This window comes from Mastomys coucha, unplaced genomic scaffold (assembly GCF_008632895.1).
Source record: "Mastomys coucha isolate ucsf_1 unplaced genomic scaffold, UCSF_Mcou_1 pScaffold22, whole genome shotgun sequence".
Lineage (NCBI taxonomy): Eukaryota > Metazoa > Chordata > Mammalia > Rodentia > Muridae > Mastomys > Mastomys coucha.
The window spans coordinates 117,712,881-117,739,248 of NW_022196905.1; the positions used below are offsets into that span (position 1 = coordinate 117,712,881).

At 52.9% G+C, this 26,368-nt stretch overlaps 1 protein-coding gene across 1 annotated transcript in view; it reads left to right on the forward strand.

The window, feature by feature from the left end:
• Positions 1-993: 993 nt before the first annotated feature.
• Positions 994-26,368, forward strand: part of Hip1r (huntingtin interacting protein 1 related) — a 28,929-nt gene continuing 3,554 nt past the window's right edge. Inside the window, exons 1-21 of the mRNA XM_031337887.1 lie at positions 994-1,257; positions 16,348-16,411; positions 16,647-16,789; positions 16,993-17,049; positions 17,943-18,023; positions 18,405-18,481; positions 18,740-18,801; positions 21,763-21,903; positions 22,488-22,545; positions 22,631-22,706; positions 22,844-22,984; positions 23,128-23,189; positions 23,379-23,451; positions 23,524-23,707; positions 23,797-23,885; positions 23,957-24,073; positions 24,149-24,250; positions 24,493-24,687; positions 25,492-25,639; positions 25,765-25,851; positions 26,200-26,307. Of these exons, the coding sequence (XP_031193747.1) occupies positions 1,165-1,257; positions 16,348-16,411; positions 16,647-16,789; positions 16,993-17,049; positions 17,943-18,023; positions 18,405-18,481; positions 18,740-18,801; positions 21,763-21,903; positions 22,488-22,545; positions 22,631-22,706; positions 22,844-22,984; positions 23,128-23,189; positions 23,379-23,451; positions 23,524-23,707; positions 23,797-23,885; positions 23,957-24,073; positions 24,149-24,250; positions 24,493-24,687; positions 25,492-25,639; positions 25,765-25,851; positions 26,200-26,307 (2,158 nt within the window). The 5' untranslated portion in view covers positions 994-1,164. The remainder of the gene's footprint in view (positions 1,258-16,347; positions 16,412-16,646; positions 16,790-16,992; positions 17,050-17,942; positions 18,024-18,404; positions 18,482-18,739; positions 18,802-21,762; positions 21,904-22,487; positions 22,546-22,630; positions 22,707-22,843; positions 22,985-23,127; positions 23,190-23,378; positions 23,452-23,523; positions 23,708-23,796; positions 23,886-23,956; positions 24,074-24,148; positions 24,251-24,492; positions 24,688-25,491; positions 25,640-25,764; positions 25,852-26,199; positions 26,308-26,368) is intronic.

Here is a 26,368-nt window from a genome sequence, read left to right on the forward strand (position 1 = left end):
AAACAGCTAGCACAGAGCAAAACGGCCCCTTTGTTGTGTCTTTGGATCATGCCTATTTAGTGAATTGCCGAGGATTAGGGACAAGATAACGTGTATAAGGGGCTTAGCCCCGTGCCTGGCAAGTAGGTTTTCGGTATCAGCTGTTGTCACTTTCTATATTTTGGCAAAGAAGCTTTTCATTGACTGGTATTAGATAAAGCATGGCTAATATCTTAGTGGTGAAGGCAGCCTTGTCCAACTCTGACATGTTGAGCGGATGTCAACACTGGGGAATGAGCAACGAGAAAGAAATGGTCCATCTGAGTCCTCAGAGGGCACCTAACCTGGGAGACAGACGGTCAGGGGTCTAACTCAAGACAGCATTTCCTATCTCAAGTAGTTGATACTTCATCTCAAAAAAGCAAAGACTAGAGAGATGGCTGGGCTCACAACAACAACAACAACAAATTAAAGATCAGACTCAGGAGACAAGACTCAATTTGCTCCAGTTTTCCCCCTACAGGTGTAGAGAAAGACCATATGTGATATTTTTTTTTCCTTTGTTTGGGGAGACGGTAAGAAGGTATGTAGCCAAGCTAAATGGGTATTTGTCCTTGCATTGGAGCTGTCAGAATTGGGGGCTGGTGTGTTGGGGAGTCCTGGAGAGCTAGAATTGTGCAAGGAGACAAGGACAGGTGTGCGTGGGGGCACTCCCAGGAAGTCCCGCGGGAACGAAGCGGATGCAGAGTCTTGGGGTTCAGGGAGTCCCGGGGGACCAGAGGGTGCTGGGTAAGGCGTCCCGGGGGACTGGAAGGGTGCAGGGCAGAGCGTTCTGGGTGACAGAGGGTTGCAATGGCAGGGTGCCCTGGAAACCCTAAGGGACCACGGCGGGCACCGCGCAGGGGCTACCGGGCGTCCTAGGGGCTGCTGCTTAAGGGATGCAGTGGGCGGGGCACGTCAGGAGTCCCCGAGACCCGGTGGGGGCGGAGCGGGGGCGGAGCGTTCGGAGCCAGGGAGGGCGGGGCTTCGGTTGGACAGCCGGAGTGACTGGCGGGAGGGGCAGCGGCTCCTCCCCGTGCGGCGCGGCGCGCGGCCTCCGTGTGCCTAGGCAGGAGTCGGGCGGTGACGCCTCATTCGCTCGGAGCCGAGCCGGGACGGGACACGGTCGTCGGCGGCGGCGGCAGCATGAACAGCATCAAGAATGTGCCGGCGCGGGTGCTGAGCCGCAGGCCGGGCCACAGCCTAGAGGCCGAGCGCGAGCAGTTCGACAAGACGCAGGCGAGCGCGGGCACGGGCTGGGCGGGCGGTGGCGGCGACGGCGGCGGCGGCGGCCCTCGGAGCGCTCGGCCCTGCGCGGACGGTTGCGGGCTCCGCGGCCCCGGGCGGCGCAGGTGACCGGAAGCCGCGCACCAGCCGGGCTGGGCTCCGGGATGCGGACGCGAGCGGCCCAGGTGCGCACGGCCGCGCGGGGCCCGGGGCGCCCTCAGCTCCCGGCCGCCTTTCCAGGGAAGCTCCCGGCTCGCTTCGCTCCCGAGCTGTCGCCACGGCCGCACAGTATCTTATTATCTATCTGCCGGGTGAAAAGTTTCACGTCTGTCGCCAGACTTGTTTGCCCGCGCGGGGGCCCACTTATAAATAGGCTGCCGCCCCCTCGTTAAACACCGGCGCCTGACAGACGGAAACTTCCCAGGCTCCTTCCTGCGCTCCCACGCGCAGCTCTCCTAGGAGAGGGCCCGACCTGAGAAGGTGGCGTGGAAAATTAAATAATGGCCCTTGATGCGCATTCGTTTATGCATGGGTTCTGGGGACCCACTGTGCAGGTGTTGCTTTGGTTTATGTGTGTGTGTGTGTGTGTGTGTGTGTGTGTGTGTGTAATCCTCATCCCCCTGCTTCCAGACGACCACCACCAACACGTCTGCTTCGCTCCTTTTTTGCTTTACAAACTCTGCTCTGTTCTTAAGTCTTGGGTGGATTCATGGGAGTGGGGGGCGGGGGTGTCACTACTTATTTGCTAGACTAAGTCAGCCAAGACCGAAATGGCTGCTTTAAAAAAAAAAAAGCTTTAGCAATAAAGGAAGCCAAAGACTCCTCCCACCTGTATCTGAAGCAGGTTGGTGACATTTGCATTTGTGGGTGCCACTGTCGAGTTCCTTCCCCCTTGGTCAGAGCAGAGAGCAAGGACTCCTGCGGTTGCTTTCAAAACAAGTTAACACAAGCAGTCTACACTAGCTTTCGTTTTGAAACAACAAAATGTGAGGTCTAACCTTTGTGCTTCTGATAGACAGTGATAGTGATAAACTTCAGGACGTGAGGACTCGGAGCATGCTGCCCAGTGCCAGTACCAACCTGGTTGCAAATGATTATCCGTGTGATCTCCGTCTGGTCCAGCCTGGATCACCCACCATAAGAACAAACATGGCGTTTGATGTGAAGTCGTTAATACATAATTAATTGTGCTAGTAAACTCGCAGAGCCTAGAGAGAAATACTGTTGGCACTTAGAATCTGGGTGTTGTCAAGAGCTTGATTTATTCAATGGGTTTTAGAATTTTCTCCCCCTGCTTTTAAGCAGGTGCAGAGATTGCTGCAGGAAGAGATAGGAGAGGAGATGGGATTTTAAAGGTCAAGTTCATTGATCTTCCGCTTAAATGATTATGTCAAGGGTAACCTTCCTGAATGTCAGTGGGACAATCTCTGATACGGGACCACAAGTGTTTGGTGGTTGGTTTTTGTAAATAAGGTAGTTCTCTTGACTTGTTTTGCCCACTTTTAAAACTCTTATTATGTTTATTTATTTATTGTGTGTATGTGTGGAAGTCAGAGGACAACTTACAGGAGTTCTCTCTTTTCCCCATATTGGTTCCAGGAATCAAACTCAGGATGTCAAAAAGGCAGTAAGCTCCTTTGCCTGCTTAGCCATCTTGCCTGCCCTCCCTGAGTTTCTGAGGGATTAAAAGGGTTATTCATGAAGCATAACTTTGTATGGAGGAGTCTCTCAGGACTCACCCACTCAAGAGCAACTTTTTCGTAGATGAGAGTTTGAGGCCAGCATCTGTGTATGCCCGCCTTCACAGTGACTTAGTGAGGGACGTAGGGACATAGTTTTGCAAGTAGTTAATATTTAATTAGATCATTCCCAGAAATATCTAGCAAGCTGCCAGGCAGGCTCCTTGCAAGAAAGACCTAGAGAGCCCTGGTTTACTGCTTCCGTATGTCCTTTGGGACAGAAAATAGCACATCCAGTCCTGGGACCTGCCTCCCTTTGGGACACACCTCCTGTCTTGACATTGATGCTTGGCAGGGTGGTGGCTGTTGGAGTCACTAGCTTAGATTTGAAGTCCTCAGTAGCCTGCCAGCCTTTCCTCTTGGGCTCCTGGGGCCAGGAAGAAGAGGAATGTGTACATGTTTGCTCTGTGGACAGGGCACACCCTGTTCTGCAGAGTTCGCTGTGGTTACCTCTCAGGAGTGTGGAGAGAGGCAGTCATCCTTCCTGCTGGCAGCTGGCACTTCAGTCAGGACCTTCTCATCCCAGTGGCCTGTCCCAGAGACAGTGTCCCGGGCAGTCTGTTCCACCCTCTTCCTGTAGTCCCTTCGTTGATAAGACCCCTTTTCAATTTGATTATAAAACGCTACACAACTCACTGTACCTGTATTCTGAATAGTATACCTTTGGAAAAAAGGCAATGTGACTTCATGGAGTGCACTTGTAGACAGGGTAGACCATTGTAGACAGGGTAGACCAGATGTCATATGTTTGTTTACCTTGTGGTAGGCAAGTTGCTTGACTATAGAGCCTGCTTCTTCTGCAGAAAGCAGGCTAGTTCTGTATTCTGGAAGAGTGTATTCTGAGATACCGTGAGGTAGGTTGAGTCATGTCCCTACAAAGATGACCACAGCCTAACTGTGTTATTTGCGTAATTCAGGTTGTAGATGGAATCAAGTTGCTCATCTGACCTTGAGGTGGGAGGTTTTATGAGTCACCAGGTGGGCCCTGCATAACAGGGTCCCTAAATGTTGATGAGGGAATCGAGAGGCAAGTGCCTAAATGACTGGAGGTTAAACTCTACAGCTGAGTTCAAAGGAGTCAACAGCTAAGGAGTACGCCATCCATTATAAACTGGGAAAAGCGAGGGGCTGGGAATGTAGTTCAGTGGATTCCTGAACCCAGGAGTTTGATCCCCTGCACCACATAAATCCATCAGGGTGGCACAAGCTACATCCTTAGCTACAAGGCCAGCACGAGCAATAAAAACATTGCAGATGTGTGGCCATAGGAAGAACTGGAAGATGTATCAGTGCTGTTTTAGGGCACTAAAACTGTAGCAGTTTGTTAAGCTGCAACAGGGGGTAATACAACCAACACAGTAAACATAAGTAGTGTCTAGCACAAAGTAGGGCCCCAGCAAATAGTTACCCTGCCGTTCTCGAGTCACCCCCTCCACCCCTCTGGGACCTCAGTGAAAGAGGTAAGCCCATCTTTGGAACACACTATGCAGCTATAAGCCATGACCATCCTGATTGTATTTTCCTTTCTGTGGGAACACACAGTTGCCCTTTTTGCTGCTTCTCTGAGCCTCTGATTTACCCACAACATGCAGAGACAGAGGGGAGGGACCTTTTCTCAGGTCAGGCTGAGAGAAACCCTTTAATCATAGTGCAGGGTTAAACCCAGGGCAACATCGGCTTCAGAGGTGAAAGGGTGAGGGATGAGGGGTGAGGCCGGCACATGGGGAGCCAGCTGCTGAGGCAGCAGCTGATGGAAATGCCTCTTACCTTCCGATTTCCAGGTCAGTGACATCTCTTCAGCAGTCTCCCCTGCACCCCCAGGGACCAAACTCTTATAAAATTAACATTTCTTGACAAGTCCTAACTTCTGGCAGCAGCTGCTTGATACAGTATCTCTCCTGAATAGACACAGAAGAGGGGCCTCATGTATAACATTCAGATCATCTACTGGCACCTAGAAAAAGCAAACAGGCAGGTGAAGTTAATTTGGACTGTATCTTTGACTTCACCCAGCATGTCCTTGAATAATCCCTCTTCCCGCTGGAGCACTGTTAAGTATGAATAGGGTATTTCTCATTTTGCTCCTCCTCCGAGTCTCAGCCATGGGGCATTCAGCAGCTGCCTGTGGACAGGGCAGATGTGAGTAGCAGCAGACCTCAGGCAAATGGGGGTGATTTGGTTGGGGGCAGAGCCCCAGGCATTGGTATTGTGTGGAATTTCCTCAGCCAGGTGATTCTAAGGATCTACTGACCAGAGGCCGGCCACGGGAGCAAGCAGGTGTCTGGAATGTTTGAAAGCAGTTCTCAGTTCTGGAAACCTTTCAGACCCGTGCTATTGCTCAGCCCTGGTCATCTTATAGCTCAGGGTGTGTCTCAGGCTCGGCAACAGAGTGCTTGCTTGCCTACATGTAAGAAACCCCAGTTTGATTCCAAGTACTGCAGAAGGGGGAAGAGTGTAATTATAACATGTTACTACCTGCCTACACACTCAAAATATTTACAATAATAGAAAAAAAAAAACAGCCCCAGGGTTGGAGAAGAGACCCAACCTTGGTGGATATCTAAAATCCCCAACTCTGTCTAGCTGTTATCTCAGGACTGGCTGAATTCTTGGGGGCTGATGTCGTCTGTCCTATCTCCACTGTGTCTCCAGGAGTAGGCATAGGCCTGTGTCACAACAGCTGGGTGAATGAGAGGAGACAAATCCAAGGCCCCTGTCGGGGGCCGGGGGGGGGGGGGGGGGGGGGGAGGGGGATCGAAGAGTAGGCTGGGCTCACACACTTCAGAAGCCACCCTTAAGGTGGGTTGGGGCCTGACTCCCAGGATGCCAGGATTCTGAAGTCTCCTCTTCCAGACCAGGCTGTGGTGGGACTGGGCTGCTCATCCTCACCTCCTTCCTGCCTTTGCTTCTGTGTACCCCTGGGGGATACAGGAGAAGGGGGAAAGTCACCTTTGTACCTCCCTGGGGAAGAGAAGTACTAGCTATGGCAAGTGTACTGAGCAGTTAGGAACCTGGTCCAGGCCTGGCTCTGTCACTGCTCTGTGCCTCAGTTTCCTACCCCACCTCCTCCCTTTGTTTTTCTAGACAGTGTTTCTGTATATTCCTGTCCTAGAACTCACTCTGTAGACCAGGCTGTCCTCAAACTCAGAGATCTGCCTGCCTCTGCCTCCCAAGTTCTGGGATTAGAGGCAAATGCCACCACTGCCTGGTCTAGTTTCCCCCTTTTCTTTTCTTTTCTTTTCTCTTCTTTTCTCTTCTTTTCTTTTCTTTTCTTTGTATATGAGTACACTGTCACTCTCTTCAGACACACCAGAAGAGGGCATCCGATCCCATTATAGATAGTTGTGACCTACCATGTGGTTGCTGGGAATTGAACTCAGGACCTTTGGAAGAGCAAGCAGTCAGTGCTCTTAATCACTGAGCCATCTCTCCAACCCTAGTTTCCCCCATTTTCAAGACAATAATAATAACATGGCCTTGACCCAGTGGGGTAGCTGTAGGTATTTGCAGGGGTATAGCAACTGTGTTAGTGGTTAGATTGTGTGCAGAAATGCAGACAGAACTGAAGGAGATAGAAAGTGTCCCTGTGTCCTGAGTATAGCCAGCTGTGTGAGAGGGATGACTGAGCCAAGCTGCTGCACAAAGGAAAAGGGCTGGGTAGAGCATCTGGAGGGGCACATTGTGCACTGTCCCTTCGAGAACGAGTGTCAGGTGTGCACCTTCCGTACACTACCCAGCTCATGTTTAGTGATGTGGTCTGCCATAGCAATTCCAGGGATTATGGGTAGAAGCATCGTAGGACTCCCTGCCCCCTTTCTGAATGGAGAAGCAGCTCCTCCCTGACCCAGCCACTGCTGTACCGGGGCTGTGAGTGAGACGCAGCCGGCCACTTGATCCCAGCAGCTGGGTCCTGTTGGTGAGTGGAAACCCTGTGGGGCAGAGTGAAGGCCTGATTGGCAAGGGACAGGGAAACTCAGCTGGCTAACCCGAGATGCCTGGCAGGCCTGGCTGTGCTGCTCAGCCTTGCCCTCCCCCCCTCTCCACCTGGGAACCGCTATTTACTTCAGGGCTGACTGGATTATCACTTTATATATGATGGCATGTATCTTCCTCTGCCCAGGCTTTTCTTCCCTGTATTTCCCTGCTTCTATGGCACAGTGCGCCATGTCTCTAAGTGGCCTGGCAGAAATTCTAGAGCAGTGGTTCTCAGCCTTCCTAGTGCTGTGGCTGTTTAATACAGTTCCTCATGTTGGGGTGCTCTTTAACCATAAAGTTATTTTCCTTGTTACTTTGTAACTGTAATTCTGCTACTGCTATGAATTGTAATACAAATATCTAATATGCAAGAATATCTGATATGTGACCCCTGTGAGAGGGTTGTTCTATCCCCAAAAGGGGTTGGGGCCCATAAGTTGAAAACAGTGTTCTTCTGAGAAACAAACCTCCCAGCTTGGACTGTTAAAACAATGGACCCCAAGAGATTGGAATTTCCCCAGGAATCTCATGCTGGAAGAAGGACGAGGCTGAGGGCAAGAAGTGGAACTTGTGTCCTGAAGAGATTCCACAGTTCTAAGAACTTGTCACCTTGCAAGATGAGACTGGAGCCCAGTCAATGGGGATCAGTGGTGGGCATCCTCTTAGGGTCTGCTTAGATGTTCCTGGCCCTGGCTCTCTGTCTAAACTTAATCTGACTGCAGGACCCTGAAGGTAAATTTAAGGGGATCACTAGATCTTTACCCTTCTTTCTACTGTGGCCATATTAAATAAATCTCCTTTTCCTGTTCTTTTCTATTTATTTGGCTGTTTGAATTGGCTTCCAGAGGAAGGGTGGTGGAGTTCAGTGACTCTGGCATACAACAGCCAACTGCAGGGCAGGAAGACGTGGGCAGCTGTGTGGATGGGTACGTGTTTCTGTCTAGGGCCCGCTGCCATTCAGTTATGCCCACCTACTGTCCCTGAGGTCCTAAGTGAGGACCGTGTGCCCCCCTTAGGGCTACACTGAAAGGCCCACAGTAAGGACAGCCTTGTGAGCCGGCAAGCCTCAACCCAGTTTCCATTCTCTGGCTGCCTCTCATCCTGGCCTGGATGGCCCGCAGCATCATCCTGGACTGAATGAGCTCATGGCAGACATTAGTATCGGCAGGATTTTGTCTTTGTCTTGCTAGGTAAACATAAGCCTTGAACTGCAATAGGTTCATCTGCCTGGGTGTGACTCAGTCCTCTGGCTTGTGGGACAGACAGGTCTGTGATGACATCACCAATACCTCAGGAACAAAACTAGCCAGCTGCCTCCCTGTCCATCTAGATTCTGGCACAGCAGAGGTCTGACTCAGGACCACGTCTTTCTGCTCTGTGTTCCACCCACCAAGTCTGGAGCTGGGGTGGCAGTGGGTTGGGCCATGAATTTGTCAACAGTGACCGTAGGACAGGTTCTCTCCCAGAGTTTTCATGCTGTTCTTGAAGTGTGGACTGTGACAGACTAATGCTTGCATTTCCTCAGTGGTGGAATGATGGAGAGGTCAGGACAGAAGGGACAGGAGACTCGAATGAAGGGGGATGCAGTTGAATGGACCAGGGCCAGCCGGTGGCTGACTTCCTGTCTGCTGAAATGATTCAGCCTTGGACCCTGCGCTCCTTTGCATATGGCCTCATCTCAGCCTCCTCGACTACAGAACTCCTGTGTTTGTGGTCATCAATGGCCTTTGAGGTAGCAAAAGTGTTTGAATGAGAGCACTCTGTCCTCCAAGCCAGTCTTTGGAGTTACAGAGCAAAATAACTCACCGCCCTGCCAGCAGCTCTGAGCCCGGGCTGTGCAGCCAACAGCTCTGAGCCTGGGCTCTTGGAGGAACCCCTCTGTTGCTGCCAACTGCTGCTGTACAGCCTCGTGATAACCACACAAGGAGGCTTAAGTTGATTCACTTCAGGGATGCTTTTAAAAATAGAAATTATTTTATTATAGCTACCTTATAATATTTCTAGTGGCTCAGTTATTGGCTGAAGAAAGGCACCACCTTGACGTGTCCAGTGCTTATATCTGAAAGAGCTCTTGTGCCTCAAGTGGTTCCTCTCATATGTGTCCAGTAAAGATTTATTGACTGTCCTGGAAATGTCAGAGAGGAAGATGTCTAGGGGATTGGGTCCAGGACCTCTGTAAATACTGTGATCCAAGGATGTGGTGCTACACAGCTTTAATACTAACACAGGAGGCAGACTCTGTGAGTTCTTGGCTAGCCAGGGCTACCCAGTGAGATTCTGTCTCAAAACAAACAAACAAACAAATCAGAATCCATGGATGTTCAAGTCCCTTGTATAAATGGTACAGTATTCACATGTGGTTTATACACAGCTACTCACATAATTCAAACCATGCACCCAATGCAGTATAAGTTACATAGACATGAACTGTTATCCTGTGATGCTCGGGACAACGAGGAAGACAAAGCCTACACGTAGGCAGTCCAGGTGCAGACTTTCCTCCTTGGATATTTTAATTGGCATTTGGTCATATCTATGAGTGTGAAACTCATGGATGGGTAGTGGGGTACTTTTGTGTTCAAGGAGTAGGAGACAGAATGTAAGTGATAAACTAACACTTTGAGATGACAAATGCTATAAATGAGCAGGGCACAGGCAGGCACAGGGGCATACAGCTTTAATCTCTGCACTGGGAGGTAGAAGCTGGTGGATCTCTGAGTTCCAGGCTAGTCATAGCCAGATTCTGTCTCAAAAACAACAACAAAAAAATCCAGGATGTCATATATCTGGAGGTAGCTGCTCTAGTCAGGGTAGCTGTGAGCAGGCCACCCAGAGGCTCAGAGCTGTGAGTGGAGGTCAGCATCCATAAGGACCAGGAAGCAGCTGAAGGAGGATCACAGAGATGCGTTTGACAGGGGCTATGTGTTGGTTTGGTTTTCCTTCCTTTTGCTGGAGATGGAGCCTAAGACCTCGTGCATGCTAGACAAGGGCCTGTCCATGTCATCCAAGCCTGAGCTGGCGAGTTTTCTGCTTCACACCTGGCGTGGGAAGTTTCTAAAGCAGTGTCTCCCAGTATGTGAGGGGCACCCAGCTGAGGGCTCTGGGTGAGGAGGTTTGGGTGCTGCAGCCAGCTGCAAAGGCATTGTGGGAAAAGAGCCTCTTGCCTTGGGTATGTGGGCTCCTGGAAAAGAGTGTGCTGACCCAAGTCCACATTTATTCTGTGCCCACTGGGCTGTGGGTTGCAGAACATGGTGCTGACTGTGAGCATTGTCTGAGGTGCCCCAGAGCCATCTTGTCAACCCAACTGTGGCTCCTCTGCACCTCTGTGTGCTGGGTGTCCACACCATCCTGAGCCCACTTTTGCTGGGCCACAGCTGCTGCTGTGTTCTGCATGAGGCCTTAGAGCCGATGGGACATGGCTGATTGCACAGCCCGCCTCTCAGCACCTTCACTCCGTCGTGTGCTCCTTCCACACCCAGTCCCTTCTGCTGAAACAGGACTCTCTAGGACAGCTGCTAGGGACTGCCTGTAGGTCATGGGCCAAGAACCCTCATTCAGCCTGGTCCTGGTGTCTGTCCTGAGCGTTGACTCTTCATGGCATCATTTTCCCCCTGAAGAGAGAAGAACACAATTCTAAGCAGGGCAGGCACATCCTGAGGCTATGGGCTCCCCTGGGCTGTTGTGAGGCCCTCTCGGAGCTCCAACCTGAGCTATGGGTCTGCTATGGAATCCAAGGTGGGGAGGTGAAGGCCAGGTCCACCATTACAGTACAACACCCAGGCATGAGTCCGAGATGGGTGCTGGGGGGAGCTCTCTCCTAGCTCCATCTCTCTACCCGCCCTCCCAGCCTTGCCAGCCCTACGTCACCCTATGACTTAAACCATCCCACAGTCCAGAATCCGTGTCCTGGCTTACAGTCAGGCCAGGTCCACTGTGTTTGGGGACCCTGGGAAGCTTGGTTTTGGTCTAGGCTAGAAGGCTGCCTACATGGAAACATTATCCTGAACTGTCCCTAGAGAGAACCAGAGCACGTGGAGTGAAGGTGCTGAGAAGTGGGCTGTGCAGTCAGCCATCTCCCATCGGCGCTAAGGCCTCAGGCAGAACGTAGGAGCACCTACGGCCCAGCAACAGGAGGCTCAGGATGGTGTGGGATACAGCACCCAGACAAGCGGAGGAGCCGTGGTTGGGTTGGCAAAGTGGGTCTGGGGCATTTTGGACGATGCTCACCAGCTCCAGAATGGGGGCCTGGGAATGAGTCCTGCCAACTCCTTGTAGCCATGGGACTCTGGGCAGACATTCTGCTTCTTCATGCTGCTGTTCTCCGTGAGAGCCACAGCACATGGCCGCAGGAGGGTCCTGTTGTGATATTGGATGCTTAGGGCAGGCCTGTTTAAGTGACACACTTAGCATGTTTTGTTTTTATGACACTGGCCAACTCCTGAAGCATCAGTGTCTTTATCTGGAGGAACTCTTGGGGTTTCTCCTGAAGACTTACTGAGACTCCCTGTCCAGTAAGGTCACTTGGCACAAGGATGAACTCAGTAAAACTGATGGAGTCTTTCTGTTACTGGGACCTGGCTGCTGGCCCTATGGCACAATGCTACGGTATTTTCAAGCCTGGCAGGTGTTGGGGAGTCTATCTCTCGGTTGTATGGTGTTATCCTTCCATGGCCCTGTGTGGCAGCCCTGTGCTTTCACTCAGCCTCTGCCCTCTGAGGGTCAACCCCTTCTGGTGCTGACACTGTCCTGTCATAGACTGGTGGCTCCTGGGGTGGGACTGGCATGGGTGTGGACTTACTGCACTTTCCGGTGCTCCATGTCTATAAGTGGTCACCTGCCCACGCTCTGATGTGTCTGTTGACCTCTTGCAGGTTCCTAGCGGTTTCCAGGCATCTCATGGTTGCCATGGAACCTGTTACTGCACTTGCCCTGTTTCTTCCAGAATTGTCCCCTTGCAGATTGAGAGGGTCTCTTCTGATTTATGAAGAAGTGGGGAGACAGGGGCAAGCAAGGTGGTTCATGCCTTTAATCTCAGCACTTGAGAGGCAGAGGCAGGTGAACCTCTGTGAGTTTAAAGCTAGCCTGCTCTATACAGTGACCAGCCAGGGCTACATGTGAGACCCTTTCTCAAAGAAAAAAAAAAAAAAGGTAGAGAGCAATCCCTCCCATTGCGGGGGCTCCCCAGGCACCATTCTTCACCTATCAGTTGTGTGGAAATGGGGAGTCAGACAGGATTTAGGGTATGATGAGTACCCGAACACCCCCATCTGTTAGTGTTCTGGGGTTCCTCCAGCTCTGGGTTTGCATCCTGATGTTGGGATTGTCCTTCCCTGAGGCCTCTACAGAGTGGTTGACTGAGAACCAGAAGGATCTCCTTGGCCTTTGCCTGAGTGGAGCTGAGGCCACTCCTGATGTAGCAGGCTGATGGAAGGCCATTTTCAGGGCCGGGCATTTCCTTTACCTCCCCCTTCCCTGGCTTCCCACCTGCTGGGTGAGTGTGAGGGTGACATGGTTTCAGAACCCCAAGTGTCACTGAGGTCAGACCATGTCATACTCACACTCTAGCTTCAGAACAGAGCTGTGTCGCAGGGTCTGTCAGACATTCCACACACAGGGAGGTTCTGAAGTGCTCCTAACTCTACTCTGCTCAGATGTGACCCACAGCCACCTCCTGAGGAAAATTCACATAGAAGCCCAAGGGAGGTGGGCGGTGTCGCCCCTGCCTGCTGCTGCTGCCTGGGAGGATGAGCAAGGGCCAGGAGTACCCACAGACGCCTACTGTGTGAGCACTGGGCCTCCTTGTGTGGTGCTGGCCACCCCACACATCTGCCCACCCTGCACACAACAGGCCTGTGTTCCCGGGAGCCAGCCTGAGCCTGCACAGGATGGCTAGCTGACACGGTCCTATCCCTTGTGGCCAGCTCAGGGATGGGTGGCACCCAGGCCCTCCACAGAAAACCCTGCCACATTCCCTCCCAGGGTGCATTCCTCTGTACCTCATGACCTCCTTACTTCTGTATTGTAAGGCTGGGGCAGGACACACAGGCAGGACTCCTTCCTATACATGCCAGCGACATGCCATGAGGTAACGTGAGAAAGTAACACTACTAGAGAGACATTTGGAAAATCATAAACCAGATTTGAAGAGGGCCAGGGACAACCAGTTGTGTGGCTCACACCTTTAATCCCAGCACTGGGAAACAGAGGCAGGGAGATCTCTGTCTTCAAAGTCAACCTGGTCTATAGAGTAAGTTTCAGAACAGACAGAACTAGGTAGAACGATCCTGTCTAAACACAACAACCACAGGGGGTGGGTATGGGGCCTGGTGCTCTTTGTGACTCAGGTCAGGGTGGGAAGGACTGAGTGTGTTACATGTTGGGGGTTTGAGAAAGCAGGGGCTCTCTCAGGCATTACACTTGTAATCCCAACTCTTGGATCAGGAGTTCAAGTTCAGCTTCAGCTACACAGTGAGTTTGAACTAAGCTTCATGGAATGTGCCTACCTGTGTGCGTGCGTGCGTGCGTGCGTGCGTGCGTGTGTGTATGTGTGTGTGTGTGTGTGTGTGTGTATTAAAGGGGTGGGGGTTGAGGGTTATGGAGGTGGCTCAGCTTGTAAGGGTAATGGGTCCTGGGACTCACGTGGTAGAAGGAGAGGACAGGCCCCCTCAGATTGTTCTCTGACTTCTACACACATGTGCACAAATTAGTGTGAAGAGATTTTTAGGGGTTGGACTCTCAAAGTTTGAATCAGCACCAGCTATTGAGTTGTGTTGAACCAAGCTTTCTTCTTGCCCATCTTGGATTACTACTCTGCTGGCTGAGGTGGCTGCAGAGACCCCGGGCAGTATTTAGTTATGTGCCTGTGTCTGTATATGTGACAGCAGGTGCCCACAGAGACCAGTGGTCTGACCCTCCTGAGCTGGAGTTACAGGTGATTGTGAGCCTCCTGATGCTGGGGATTGAACTTGAGATCTTTAGAAGTGCAGGCAGTGCTCTTAACCCATGAGCCATCTCTCCAGTCTCCCGTTGTTTGTTTATTTGTTTGTTTCTGTTTTAAGGTGAAGAAAAGCAGAGGTTCTGCTGCAGGTTACGGAAGCCTGGGTCTCAAAAGTTTCATCATGGTCTCTTGGGAACCTTTTTTTTCAGAGGAGGAGATTCCCTGCCTGCCAATTCCCAGACTCACTACTTCCAAGTGTCTCAGCCCCTCCCAGGTCCTCCTCATCTGCCCGTGGGCAGCTCCATCTCCTCCCTTCCTGCCAGGAATCTTTTAGGACAGGTGGCCTTCATCATCAGAGCAGCTCAGGTGTCAGCAGACAGCATAGGCTGTGGCTCCACAGCCCAGAGGTGGGACACTCCTTGCTGTGAGCTTGGCCCAGCCCTCTTACCACATGGCCCCTGCCAAGGGAAAGTTGTACCAGGAAGCTGTGTCAGGGTAACTGTAAGAACATGGCATGGAGTCCAGCAGACCTGGCTCTGCCCTTCTTACCAGTGTACACACAACAGAAGATCTCTCTGAGCTTCAGTTTCCTCTAAGAAATAAGGAAACAGCAGAGTAACCATCTCCCAGACGAGATGGGTGGCATTCTGTGGCTGTCCCTCTTGGCCACTGTTGTGCCAAGTATCCCCTCAGTAGAGGTGAAATACCCTGGGTGTGCAGAGTGGCAGTCTCCCTCCAGCTACTGGGTAGTGGCCTTGTGCTTGTGTGGAAAATGAGACCTGGAGGAGGCCATGGGAAACAGGCTCCGTGACATAAGAACTGGTGGTTGGCTGGCTGAGGCTTTGTATACTTGAGAAGGCAGAGCTTGCCTCTGTTCTTTCAGGACCCTAGTCCAGTGAGGTGGGAGGACTTAGCTACAGCCCCAGGTCTTCAGGTTTCAGTGAACTTCCCATAGTGGGCCCTGTGTGTGAATAGGGGTCAGTGCGTCTCTCTGGGCTGTGGGGGGCAGGGTCCAACTCAGGAGCAGCCCATGCCCAGCCCTGACAGTCCCCAGATTCATACATCTTAGCAGAAAGGGACTCTGTACTCCACCAGGCCTGCTACTCTTTTTTTTTTTTTTAAGTTTATTTATTTATTATATGTAAGTACACTGTAGCTGTCTTCAGACACCCCAGAAGAGGGCACCAGATCTCATTACGGATGGTTGTGAGCTACCATGTGGTTGCTGGGATTTGAACTCATGACCTTCGGAAGAACAGTCAGTGCTCCTAACTGCTGAGCCATCTCTCCAGCCCCCGGCCTGCTACTCTTATAGGAAAATTGAGCCAGCCTGTTCAGCGTGTGCTGAGGCATCCAGTGTTGAGAACCTACTGCTCTGACAAGGACAAGCAGGACCTTACTGCTCAGATGCTGCAGCAAGAGTGCATGGTGGTCTTTGGGAGATGGAGCAAAAGAGAAGCTACCACACTGTGTGGCACCTGCTGGCCTGTTGATTGTGTCCCTAGGTAGCATGCCCAATGTAGCTCCATGGCTCATCTGGTCAGTTGCATGTCCTGGCGTCTGGATCTGTGCCCGTCAGTCTATCCCACTGTCTGGGGCCTGGGGAGCTCTTTCCAGTTCATAAACACTAGCCATCTGTGAAGACTCATCTGACCTCCCACCCCGTCCCTGCCAGTGGAGCCTCAGAGGAGTGGGTGAGGGACAGTGTTCTCTGCATGCCCTGGTGTCCTGCCTGTGGAGCTGGACTGGAGGCTGGGCTGGGGAAATAAGAGGTGTCCAGTGGAGGTGAAAATCCCTTCAAGATCGTGGCGTGGTTTAGTCAAGTGTAAGGCTTCTTCCTTCTCAGGTGACAACGGCCTGGCTCCAAGCAGGCTCTCCTTTGCCCTTCCCCATCCTCGGGGCCACTGTTGTCTTCAGTGGCATGAGCAGGTGCCTATGGAAGTGTAGCCAGTGGTAGGGCTTGGTTTCTGTGTGGTGCTGGTTGGAATGTCAACTGACATCTTTGCTGTGGGCTCTGGTGGACAAGAATTCTGAGAGGGTGACGCTGAGGCTGAGGGACTCAGTTGGGCCAAAGGGCAGATCTCTACTGTTCTCCCTGGTGGAAAACTTGGGCAGAGGATGCTGTGTTGGGCCATGCCCTTAACCACTTTTCCTGGAGTCTGGGGAACCTTTCCAAGGAGAACAATGTGAAGTAGATCCGACATGCCTTTCTGAGCCAGAGCCCAGCTTTCCTCCCGGCCTCCCTGAGCCTGGAGCTCTTGGTCACCATGACATTGGCACCAGCTACAGGTCATGTAAGAGAAGTTTCTTCAGAATGTGGATCTGGGAAAGTGTGCTCTTTCTTTCCCCTGCACCTGTCCTCCACCAGATTAGGTGGCCCATTCCCCTTTGGGTTGTGTGTTCCAGATAGCTATGGATGTGTGTCTAATCCTTCCTCCGTATTTCTTATAGGCCATCAGCATCAGCAAAGCCATCAACAGCCAGGAGGCCCCAGTGAAGGAGAAGCATGCCCGGCGTATCCTTGTGTCCCTTGGGTCTCAAGGAGCTATCAGGAGACTGGCTTGAGCATGGTCCTGGCCTGGGGTGTGCTGAGTTGGGAGAGCATGACCTTAGGACTCCAGTTGTGACCTGGGGTGGATGAGAACTTGGGAAACTGCTGAAAGTGCCAGGGCCCAGGGGGAGGGGCTGTCTGCAGAACACCTAACTGCCCACCCGTCAGTCTGTCCTCCACTTGGCCTTGACTCTCTAAGGTATCATCCTGGGCACTCACCATGAGAAAGGAGCTTTTACCTTTTGGTCCTATGCCATTGGCTTGCCGCTGTCCAGCAGCTCCATCCTCAGTTGGAAGTTCTGTCACGTCCTTCACAAGGTCCTCCGAGACGGACACCCCAATGTGAGTAGTGACCATAGCCCTTGGTCTCACAGGCTCAGGAGAGTGAAGCCTCCATGCCACCAGCTGACAGCATCCACAGTGTCCCCTGAAAGTGTGCAGCTCTGACCTGTATCTGTCCTCCTGAGCCATGGCCTAGACGCCCTGCCCAGTGCTGGGAGGGACAGCTCAGGCTCTGTGTCCTCCCCTCCCTTCTCTGGCTGTAGGTGCTGCATGACTACCAGCGGTACCGGAGCAACATCCGTGAGATTGGCGACTTGTGGGTAGGTGTGGGGACAGTGTCCAGGCAACGTGGCTGAGCTGAGGCAGCATCTGGGGATTCTCTTTCCTCTTGTCCTTGGGGTTATGTGGAGGCTAAGCACCAGACAATGTGAAGTTGCTCTTGGGGCTTGGTGCAGGCGGATTGGCCTACTGGTCCATAAAGCAAGCCCAGTAGTCCTCAGGAGTTGAGGCAGGTGGCACTCCCATGCCTCTATGAGTTCCAGGATCCCCTAGACTTTAACTCTAAGCTTTAGAAGCCATGTCACATACAGACTTGAATTTTCCATGCATTTGCCGGTCAGTTCTCAAAGTCAGCAGTCAGACCCCTGGGGAGCCTGTGTCTGGATTCACTCTAAAGTCCTCAGAAGTCAGAGGCCTCAGGCCTCATTCCCCAAGCTCTCCTGGGGCTTAACTGAGCCGATCTCCTAGAGCAGACCCAGCGAGTGAGTGTGGCCGTCCAGAGATACTGTGTTGTATTTATGTCACAGTGCCTGATGCAGACTCAGGCCATACACCATGATGTTTTTTTGCAAGAGGGAGCCGGGAAGCTGTGTGTAGACCAGAATGCACCTCCCCTATCTGCCACTAGCTCTTTAGTAAAGTGCCCCTTCTCAGAATTGGCCTATTGCTCTGGACAAAGGGCTCTCTGCCTCTCACAAGACTTTCTCTGTCAAGAGTGACAAGGAATGAGATTAAGGAGGGGAAGCTAGAGTAATGAGATTGGTGAAGGTTAGCAGGAGGTGTTTGTTGAGCAAGTGAGTGACTGACTGATTTGTGGAAGAAAGGCCCACTTCTCTTCCCACCTCATTTCTTCCTGTCTGGACGCACGTTCAGTCCTTGGGATTCCTAGGTATGTTCTTGACCATGACCTCACACAGCGCTCCGATCCCCACAGGGCCACCTCCGTGACCAGTATGGACACCTGGTGAATATCTATACCAAACTGTTGCTGACTAAAATCTCCTTCCACCTTAAGGTAATCTTGAGAAATCATGGGATTGAGGGACTGGGGGGGCTCTTCTTTCCTGGGGCATAGAGGGGGCTAAACGGCACCTGTCCTGTCCATCCATGGTCTGTCCCCTTGCCATGGAGGCTAGGATGACTGGCAGGAGATCATCGAGCTATCTTGGTGTTTGCATAAATCCAGTGCAGATGCCAGCCCATCTGTGCAGCAGTGGCCTTGTCTGTCAGTCCTGGCCAGGCTGCCCTGCATCATCCCCAGGATTTCTGTCAGCCCCTTTGGCTTAACCAGAGAAGCTGGGGTCACAGAACGAGGGGATTGGGAAATCTCCCTGAAGACAGGGATGGGACCAGTGTGTGGCTGCTCAATGAGGCTGAGTGGGGGATGTCTCTGCAGCACCCCCAGTTTCCTGCAGGCCTGGAGGTAACAGATGAAGTGTTGGAGAAGGCGGCGGGAACTGATGTTAATAACATGTGAGTCTGTATGACCTCCATTTCTCCCATGTCCCTGAGACTTTCAGATCCAAGTGCCCACCATGGACCATGTCAAGTGAGGCCACAGGTTTGAAGGTCATGATCCCCAGTGGGTCAGGCTGTGGGTGAAGGAGTTTATTGGGTACTCCATGTTTTTCTGCCTGATGGAGTTTGCTTCCTGTTCCCAAGGGGTTTTGGGGAGTATGTGGGTGTTCCATGCTGCCCTTTGCAACCCCTCCCCCTGGTCTTTCTTCCTAGATTTCAGCTCACCGTGGAGATGTTTGACTACATGGACTGTGAACTGAAGCTTTCTGAGTCAGGTGAGCAGGCTGGATTTTCACTGTCTTTCTTGCTATTGGGGTGGAGCCTGGGCCCTACTCACACTGGGCCAGTGATGTTCCTGATAGAGCACCCACGGCAACCCAGTGCCAGTGATGCTCCTGATAGTCTCATGTGCCCCTGTTCCTTGGGGTCCCTCTCCCTTTAAGACAGAAAGGGGCCTCGTGGTACCTCCAGAGCACAAGCAGAGACTTCCCTTCCCTGTGTGTGTCCAGGCTATGGCATATGAACATCACTATGGGCTCCTGGATGTGGAGGGGGTGGGGTGTGCCCTGTGGAGAAGCTCTCTAGGCTCCTGCCTGGCCTCAGCAGCTGCACAACTCTCCAGGAGAGAAATATGGCTAACATTTCCTACTCTGTGTTCTGAAATGCCTCTCGTTCCCGTCAGAACATTCAGCTGTTGGACAGGAAATCTCTGAGGGCTCGCCCTCCCGGCCTGTGATTGTTCTGGGCTGTACCTTCAAAATAACTGCTGGTGACTCGGTGTTGTCCATGGCAAAGCCCAAGGCAAACGCCTTTTTAAGGAAAAACAAGGAATTGGGAAGAGGCAGGACAGCAACTCTGTTCCCTGGGTCTGGGCCTGTGGCTCTGGTGGGTGAAAGGCCAGAATGGAGCCTGTCCAGGAGTAGGACAGTGGGGGCAGATGGCAGGTCACCAGGGGTGTGGCCCAGTATTGCAGCTGGACCCAGGCCACCAGGAATTGTGTCCTGGTAGAAAAGCTAAGCCTGAGCTCCTCAGAGCACACAGGCTGTGAGATTCAAGCCGTAGACTTTGTGTCCCCACCCTAGCTGCTCTTGGCCTAGGAGGAGGCCCTAGGGGGCAGACTGTGGTCCCTATAAGGCATGTGGGAAGAACCTGCAGGCCCCTCTCCTTGGTGACTTAGAAAGAGTGGGCACTGTTAACTGAGCTTCCAGAGGTGTGTCACACGAAGGTGACAGGTGTAGGATCCCTTACCTCAGCCCACAGCACAGAAAACAGAAACCCTGCACATCTCAATGGAAAGCTGGCTGCAACTCACTGCCTTCAACAGGAGTGTAAGGCTGTTAAGAGAGATGTGCCTCAGAAGGCTGAGGCAGGAGAATCATGAATTTGAGGCCTGTTTGAGCTAGAGTGAGTTAAGGTCAACCTAGGGAGCTTAATGAGGCCCAATCTCAAAAGTGAGGAGAGGCCCTGTAGCTGGTCCGATGCCCTCTTCTGATCTGTGAGGGCATTGCAGGCATGTGGTGCACAGGCAAAACACCTAGACATATAAAATAAGGGAAAGAAAACTTTAACTAAAAAGAGGTCTGGGTGTGGTGGCACATGCCCTTAATCCTGGTGCTTAAGAGACAAAAACAATCAGATATCTGAGTTTGAGGCCAACCTGGTCTCGATTAGCCAGGGCTGTGCCTAAATAATGAAGTGCTTGCCTAGCATGTGGGGAGTGGGAGGGGTGAGGGGCAGGACACTCTGGGAAGGAGGGGGGCAGAGGAATGGAGAAAGGAAGGGCATCTACCTTGGCCAGAAAGATGTAGAGAGGAGTCTGCCTGAAATAAGGCATACAGCAAACCAGAGCCCACACGTGTACACGCACACACCAAAACAAAAACAAAAAATAAAACTCCAGTGTGGTTTCTATCCCAGGCTCTTTCCTTGCAGACAGCTCCACCCCAGGCATGGCAGACCAAGGCCTGGAGGGCTTCTGGAGCCACTCAGCGTCTGCCCAGCATGGGGCCTGGCTGCTCTCCCATTCTGGATCACTGCCTGCTCTTTGTCATTTCTCTCTCTGCCGCAAAGAAGATGCTGGCCAGGGGAGGCAGCCTCCTGTTTGTCCTTTGTCCCTCTTTCTCTGGAGTTCTGATACAAGGCCTGATTGTCAGGGTCTCCAGGGCAAGTGAGGTATCAGGTCACTTGGGGCTTGCAAAGCCTGTGTTCAAGGCTGTGACCTGGAACAAACCCTAGCCAGTCTCCACATCTACAAGATGGGGTATTACAGTGACAGTCTTTTAAACAAACAAACAAACAAAAACAAAAACAAAACCCAAACTTGTATGGTGTTTTACCTGCATGTACATCTATGTACGGTGTCTATGCCTGGTACCTACAGATGCCAGAAGAGGGCATCAAATCCTCTGGTACCAGAGTTACTAGTAGTTGTGAGGCTTCATGTGTGTGTTGGGAAATAGAACTTAGGTCCTCAGGAAGAGTAGCCAGCACGGTTTAACCCCTGAGCCACCTCTCCAGCCTCTTTTGTTGTTTTTGAAACAAAGTCTTGCTTCGTAGAAGTTTGGCCTTGAGCCCAATCCTCCTGCCTCAGCTTCCCAAGCAGATTATAAATTTGCACTAATATGCTTGGCCAGAGTGACAGTATTTTAAAATAGATTTATTATATTTTATTTTTGTGTGTGTGTACATGCCTGTGCCATGTATGGCACGTGTAGAGGTCAGAGCGCAATGTGAAGGAGTCTCCATGTACTGTATAGGTCATCAGTTTTGATGGTGAGCATTGAGCCACCTCTCTGGCCTTTAGTGACAATCCTAAACTTGTTCCTTCTCTGAGGTTCAATGTAAGTTTGCTCCCTGGAACATGGAGCTGGCATTCCTGTCCTCCAGCACCTTGTCTCATCCTGGCAGAGGGGTCTGAATAACCCTCCCTGAACTAGACCTTACAGAGAGCCCAGCCCTGCTGTCTGCCTTGACCTTGTTCCTGGGGGCTGTCATCAGTGTGGGACAGCACTCAGCAAAGGGGCACTAGTCCCAACCTAGAGCATGCTGTTGAAGGCCCAGATTAGAGTCCCAGCCATCATTAAACCTTTGCCGTGGTTTTGACAGCACAGTGGAGGGCCATCCACTCATCCAGAGCCCCAGTGCCTGAGCCGTCTCTAAAGGACCTGAGTGGGGCTGCCACAAGCCCACCTCCAGCCACTTTTGCCCATGTTGGCTTCCACCTGCTCTCTCCTCAGTTTTCCGGCAGCTCAACACAGCCATCGCAGTGTCCCAGATGTCTTCTGGCCAGTGTCGCCTAGCGCCGCTCATCCAGGTCATCCAGGACTGCAGCCACCTGTACCACTACACGGTGAAGCTTATGTTCAAGCTGCACTCCTGTGAGTGTGCGGCCCTACTGGGCCTAACACCCTTTGAGGGAGGCCTGAGAGCGGGGGAGGCCTGAGAGAGTAGTAGTTTAGAAAGATAACTGGTAAACCCTTCCCTGTTAACACCATGGGGGAAAAAAATCACCATTTTCCAAAGCAGAGAGACTTCATATGTAGAGCTGTTCATTTTCATGGCTTTCTGCATAGCTGGTGTAGGAGAGGACAGAGGCCCCTCCCCCAGCCACGGGTTTCCAGGGGCTCAGTATTGAACAGGCTGTCACTGGTGTTTGGAAAAGGTCCTCAGGTCAGGTGTGCTGGCTTACGGCAACTTCCGAAGTCCGTGGGTCTTAGAGCCCCACTCCAGAGCCAGCTGCCGGGGAGGCAGTTTTGGCCCTGACGATATCTCTGTCTGCTCAGTGCCTCCTTGTCGGCTCTCATCAGAGCTGACGTGACCCCATGGAGCCTCGTCTCCCTTCCCAGTTAGGGTGGACTGGCCAGGCCACAGTGACCCGTCTACTCTCCAGTCAGTCCAGAATCTTGAGGGTCAGAGAGGGAAAGCAGGCCTCAGAACAGTGTTCACTTGTGCTGTCCCTCAGGTCTCCCAGCAGACACCCTGCAAGGCCACAGGGACCGGTTCCATGAGCAGTTTCACAGGTACCAGCCCATGGAGTGGTGCTACAGCACGGTTGGCAAGAGGGCTGATGGTTCCCCTATGACCCGTCTCCCTTTCCACCTGCAGCCTCAGAAACTTCTTCCGCCGAGCCTCGGACATGCTCTACTTCAAGAGGCTCATCCAGATCCCCAGGCTGCCTGAGGTGCCCGTCCCTGCCTCCTCCAGCCCCCGTCCCCCGCACTCCACCCTTACAACAGCCCCCAGCTCCTTACAGGCTCTGGATGAGTTCCCAAAAGGCTGTGGGGGTGGCTGAGTACCTCCCAAACACTGTCCCTACAGGGACCCCCCAATTTCCTTCGGGCCTCAGCCCTGGCAGAGCACATCAAGCCTGTGGTGGTGATTCCAGAGGAGGCCCCGGAAGAGGAGGAGCCTGAGAACCTAATTGAGATCAGCAGTGGGCCCCCTGCTGGGGAGCCAGTGGTAAGGTCCCCCGTGCCTCACTCTTTGATCCCAAAGGACTTACAACACAAGGCTGGGCAAAGTGTAGGGTGACCGGCCCTTCCCTGCCATGCCTCGAGGGCATGGGCATCTGGGTCAGAGGGCCATGTTCTCTGTTATGGCAGGTGGTGGCTGACCTCTTTGATCAGACCTTTGGCCCCCCCAATGGCTCCATGAAGGATGACAGGTGAGTCCCCGGGGCCCAGCTGAGGTGGGGAGGCTAGAAAAGGCCTGCTGTCTGGAAAGGTCATAGGTAGGAACTACATAGTAACGAACCACCCAGTCCTGAGCCGCTCCTAGTGACATCTGAGATCCTGGGCTGGGTAGTCTGGAACCTTCTGGTTGATGAACTTGAGCCCAGGATCTCTGTCCCCAGGGACCTCCAGATCGAGAACTTGAAGAGAGAGGTGGAGACCCTCCGTGCTGAGCTGGAGAAGATTAAGATGGAGGTGAGAGGTGTGGCCAAGGGTGGTCCCCACATGCATGGGCCAGGGGTCCATACTCCTCTTCCTGCCTTGCAGGCCCAGCGGTACATCTCCCAGCTCAAGGGCCAGGTGAACAGCCTGGAGGCGGAGCTGGAGGAACAGCGGAAGCAGAAGCAGAAGGCCCTGGTGGACAATGAGCAGCTGCGCCATGAGTTGGCTCAGCTAAAGGCCGTGCAGCTAGAAGGCGCTCGCAACCAGGGCCTGCGAGAGGAGGCAGAGAGTGTGTACCTCTGGGGTGGCACCTAGCAACAGGGTGAGGGGTGGGTTCTACCCTGCCTGCCCACTCCACTCAGCCTCGCCTCTCTGCAGGGAAGGCCAGTGCCACCGAGGCACGCTACAGCAAGCTGAAGGAGAAGCACAATGAACTCATTAACACGCATGCTGAGCTGCTCAGGAAGGTGGGTGCCCAGCCTCAGGACGGGCAGTGTGGGCCGGGGTCCAGAGTCAGAACCCGTCCCCTGCCTTCTAGAACGCAGACACAGCCAAGCAGCTGACAGTGACACAGCAGAGCCAGGAGGAGGTGGCACGGGTAAAGGAGCAGCTGGCCTTCCAGATGGAGCAAGTGAAGCGTGAGTCTGAGATGAAGGTGTGTTCAGTGTGTGGGCCCACCCCTCACATCCTCCCAGCCCTGCTGCCCTACTGACATGCTGTCCTGTCCTAGATGGAAGAGCAGAGTGACCAGTTGGAAAAGCTCAAGAGGGAGCTGGCGGCCAAGGCAGGAGAGCTAGCCCATGCACAGGAGGCCCTGAGCCGCACAGAACAGGTGCCTGCTAGCCAGGGGCACTCCGCTGGTGCTGGGATCAGCCTGGGACAAGTCAGGTCCTCTTGCCTGTGAATTGGGCAGTGGGCCTTCAAGGAGGCCAGGTGTAGCCTTAACCCTCAGGAAACTCTCAGTGTCTTGGGAGGCAGTGAGGTAATAAGACACGGCCCTGAGTGGTAGGCTGCAAACTTGGGGGTAAGGCCGGGTAGGTTTGGCATAGCTGTTGACATGCTTCATGTTCACAGAATGGATCAGAGCTGAGCTCACGGCTAGATACACTGAACGCAGAGAAGGAAGCCCTGAGTGGAGCCATTCGGCAGCGTGAAGCAGAGCTGCTGGCTGCTCAGAGCCTGGTGCGGGAGAAGGAAGAGGCACTTAGCCAAGAGCAGCAGCGTAGCTCCCAGGAGAAGGGTGACCTACGGGGGCAGCTGGCAGAAAAGGTACATCCAGCCTCCACTGTGCCACCTTCTCCTTGTCAGGCAGCTCTCCCCTCTGGTGGGTGACAGTCGTCTGTGCTCAGAGCCTGGCACCCCTCTATTGCTGAGACAGACTCAGCTCTCCAAAAAGAAGCCCCAGGCGTACGACCAGAATTCCTAAGTTCTCCACATCCTACCACGGTTTACTGTCTTCTCACTGTGGCCAGTTGCATGGGCACAAAGCTCCAAGTTGGCCTCAAACTCAGGGTAGTCCTCCTGTCTCAGCCTTCTGCATGCTGGGTGTGTTCTGTCACCCAGGGTTGTTTATTGTGATTTTGAATTGCATTTTCTAGTTGTCTAATGATATTGAATATCCTTTTTTTTAAAAAAAAAAAAGTTGTATTTATTGTGTTTGGGGATAGGGGAATACGTATGGAGGTCGGAGGACAACTTGCAGGAGTTGGTTCTTTCCCTCCACCTTCTGGGTCCCAGGGTTGAATTCAGGTTGTCAGGCTTGGTGGAGGGCACCCTTCCCCTCTGAGTCATCTTGACAGCTCATTGAATAGCTTTTTGTGTGTTCAGTGGTCCTTTGAGATAAGTCTGTTGAGGTCTGTCATTCTGTTGGTCCTGTCCTGTGTCCCCACCACCCCTCATGAACCATCCAAGTCCCGAGAGGTAGGGAGATGGTCTAGAAATCTCTACCCTGGCTAGACTAGGGCAACCTTCCAGAGGGAGTCAGCGAGCTGGGGTCAGTCGCTGTTAACTGTTAGTCCTTGGAGCTAAGCCCTGGGCCTTGATGAGTCTGAAGGTCCCGCCCCCTCCCATCAGGAGTCTCAGGAGCAGGGGCTTCGGCAGAGGCTGCTGGATGAGCAGTTTGCGGTATTACGAAGCGCAGCCGCAGAGGCAGAAGCCATTCTTCAGGATGCAGTGAGCAAGCTGGATGACCCTCTGCACCTCCGCTGCACCAGCTCCCCAGGTATGTGCTCACAGCACCTCTGCCCACTGTCAGAGACGGCCACTCATCCTCCAGTGATGTTTGCACCTGTCACAACAAGCAGGTGGCAATGGGCTGAGGCTGCACATTCTTCTCTGTGCTTGCAGACTACTTAGTGAGCCGGGCTCAGGCAGCCCTGGACACCGTGAGTGGACTGGAGAAGGGCCACACCCAGTACCTGGCTTCCTCCGAGGGTGAGTTCAGCTGGAGGTGGTGTGGCCCTGTGGTTCCTGCAGCTAGTACTGCCTGGTGTGGGGCTCTTGAGTAGACAGGCATCTCTTCAGGAACTGTGTTGCTACTCAGAGCCTTGTGCCTGTTAAGTAGCTGACATTGGTTATCAGTGAAGTGGAGGGAGCAGGGCCTGGAGTCACCCTGACTCTGCTTGGTGCTGCTCCTGGCCATTTCAGTACCCCTCTGCCTTCATATGCCGGGGTGCTGGAGCCTTAGCCCAGACTCACTGGGAAAATGGTACACTTGCCCTAATGTTCCCACACAAATATCTTGTTGCTCCCACCCACAACCTCGGCCTTATCTACCTGCAGATGCTTCTGCCCTGGTGGCAGCGCTGACCCGCTTCTCCCATCTGGCCGCGGACACCATTGTCAATGGTGGTGCCACGTCCCACCTGGCCCCCACCGACCCTGCAGACCGTAAGTAGACCCTGGTAGTAGGGCCTGGCTGTTTCATCTTGTCTCACTGAGGGTCTTCACA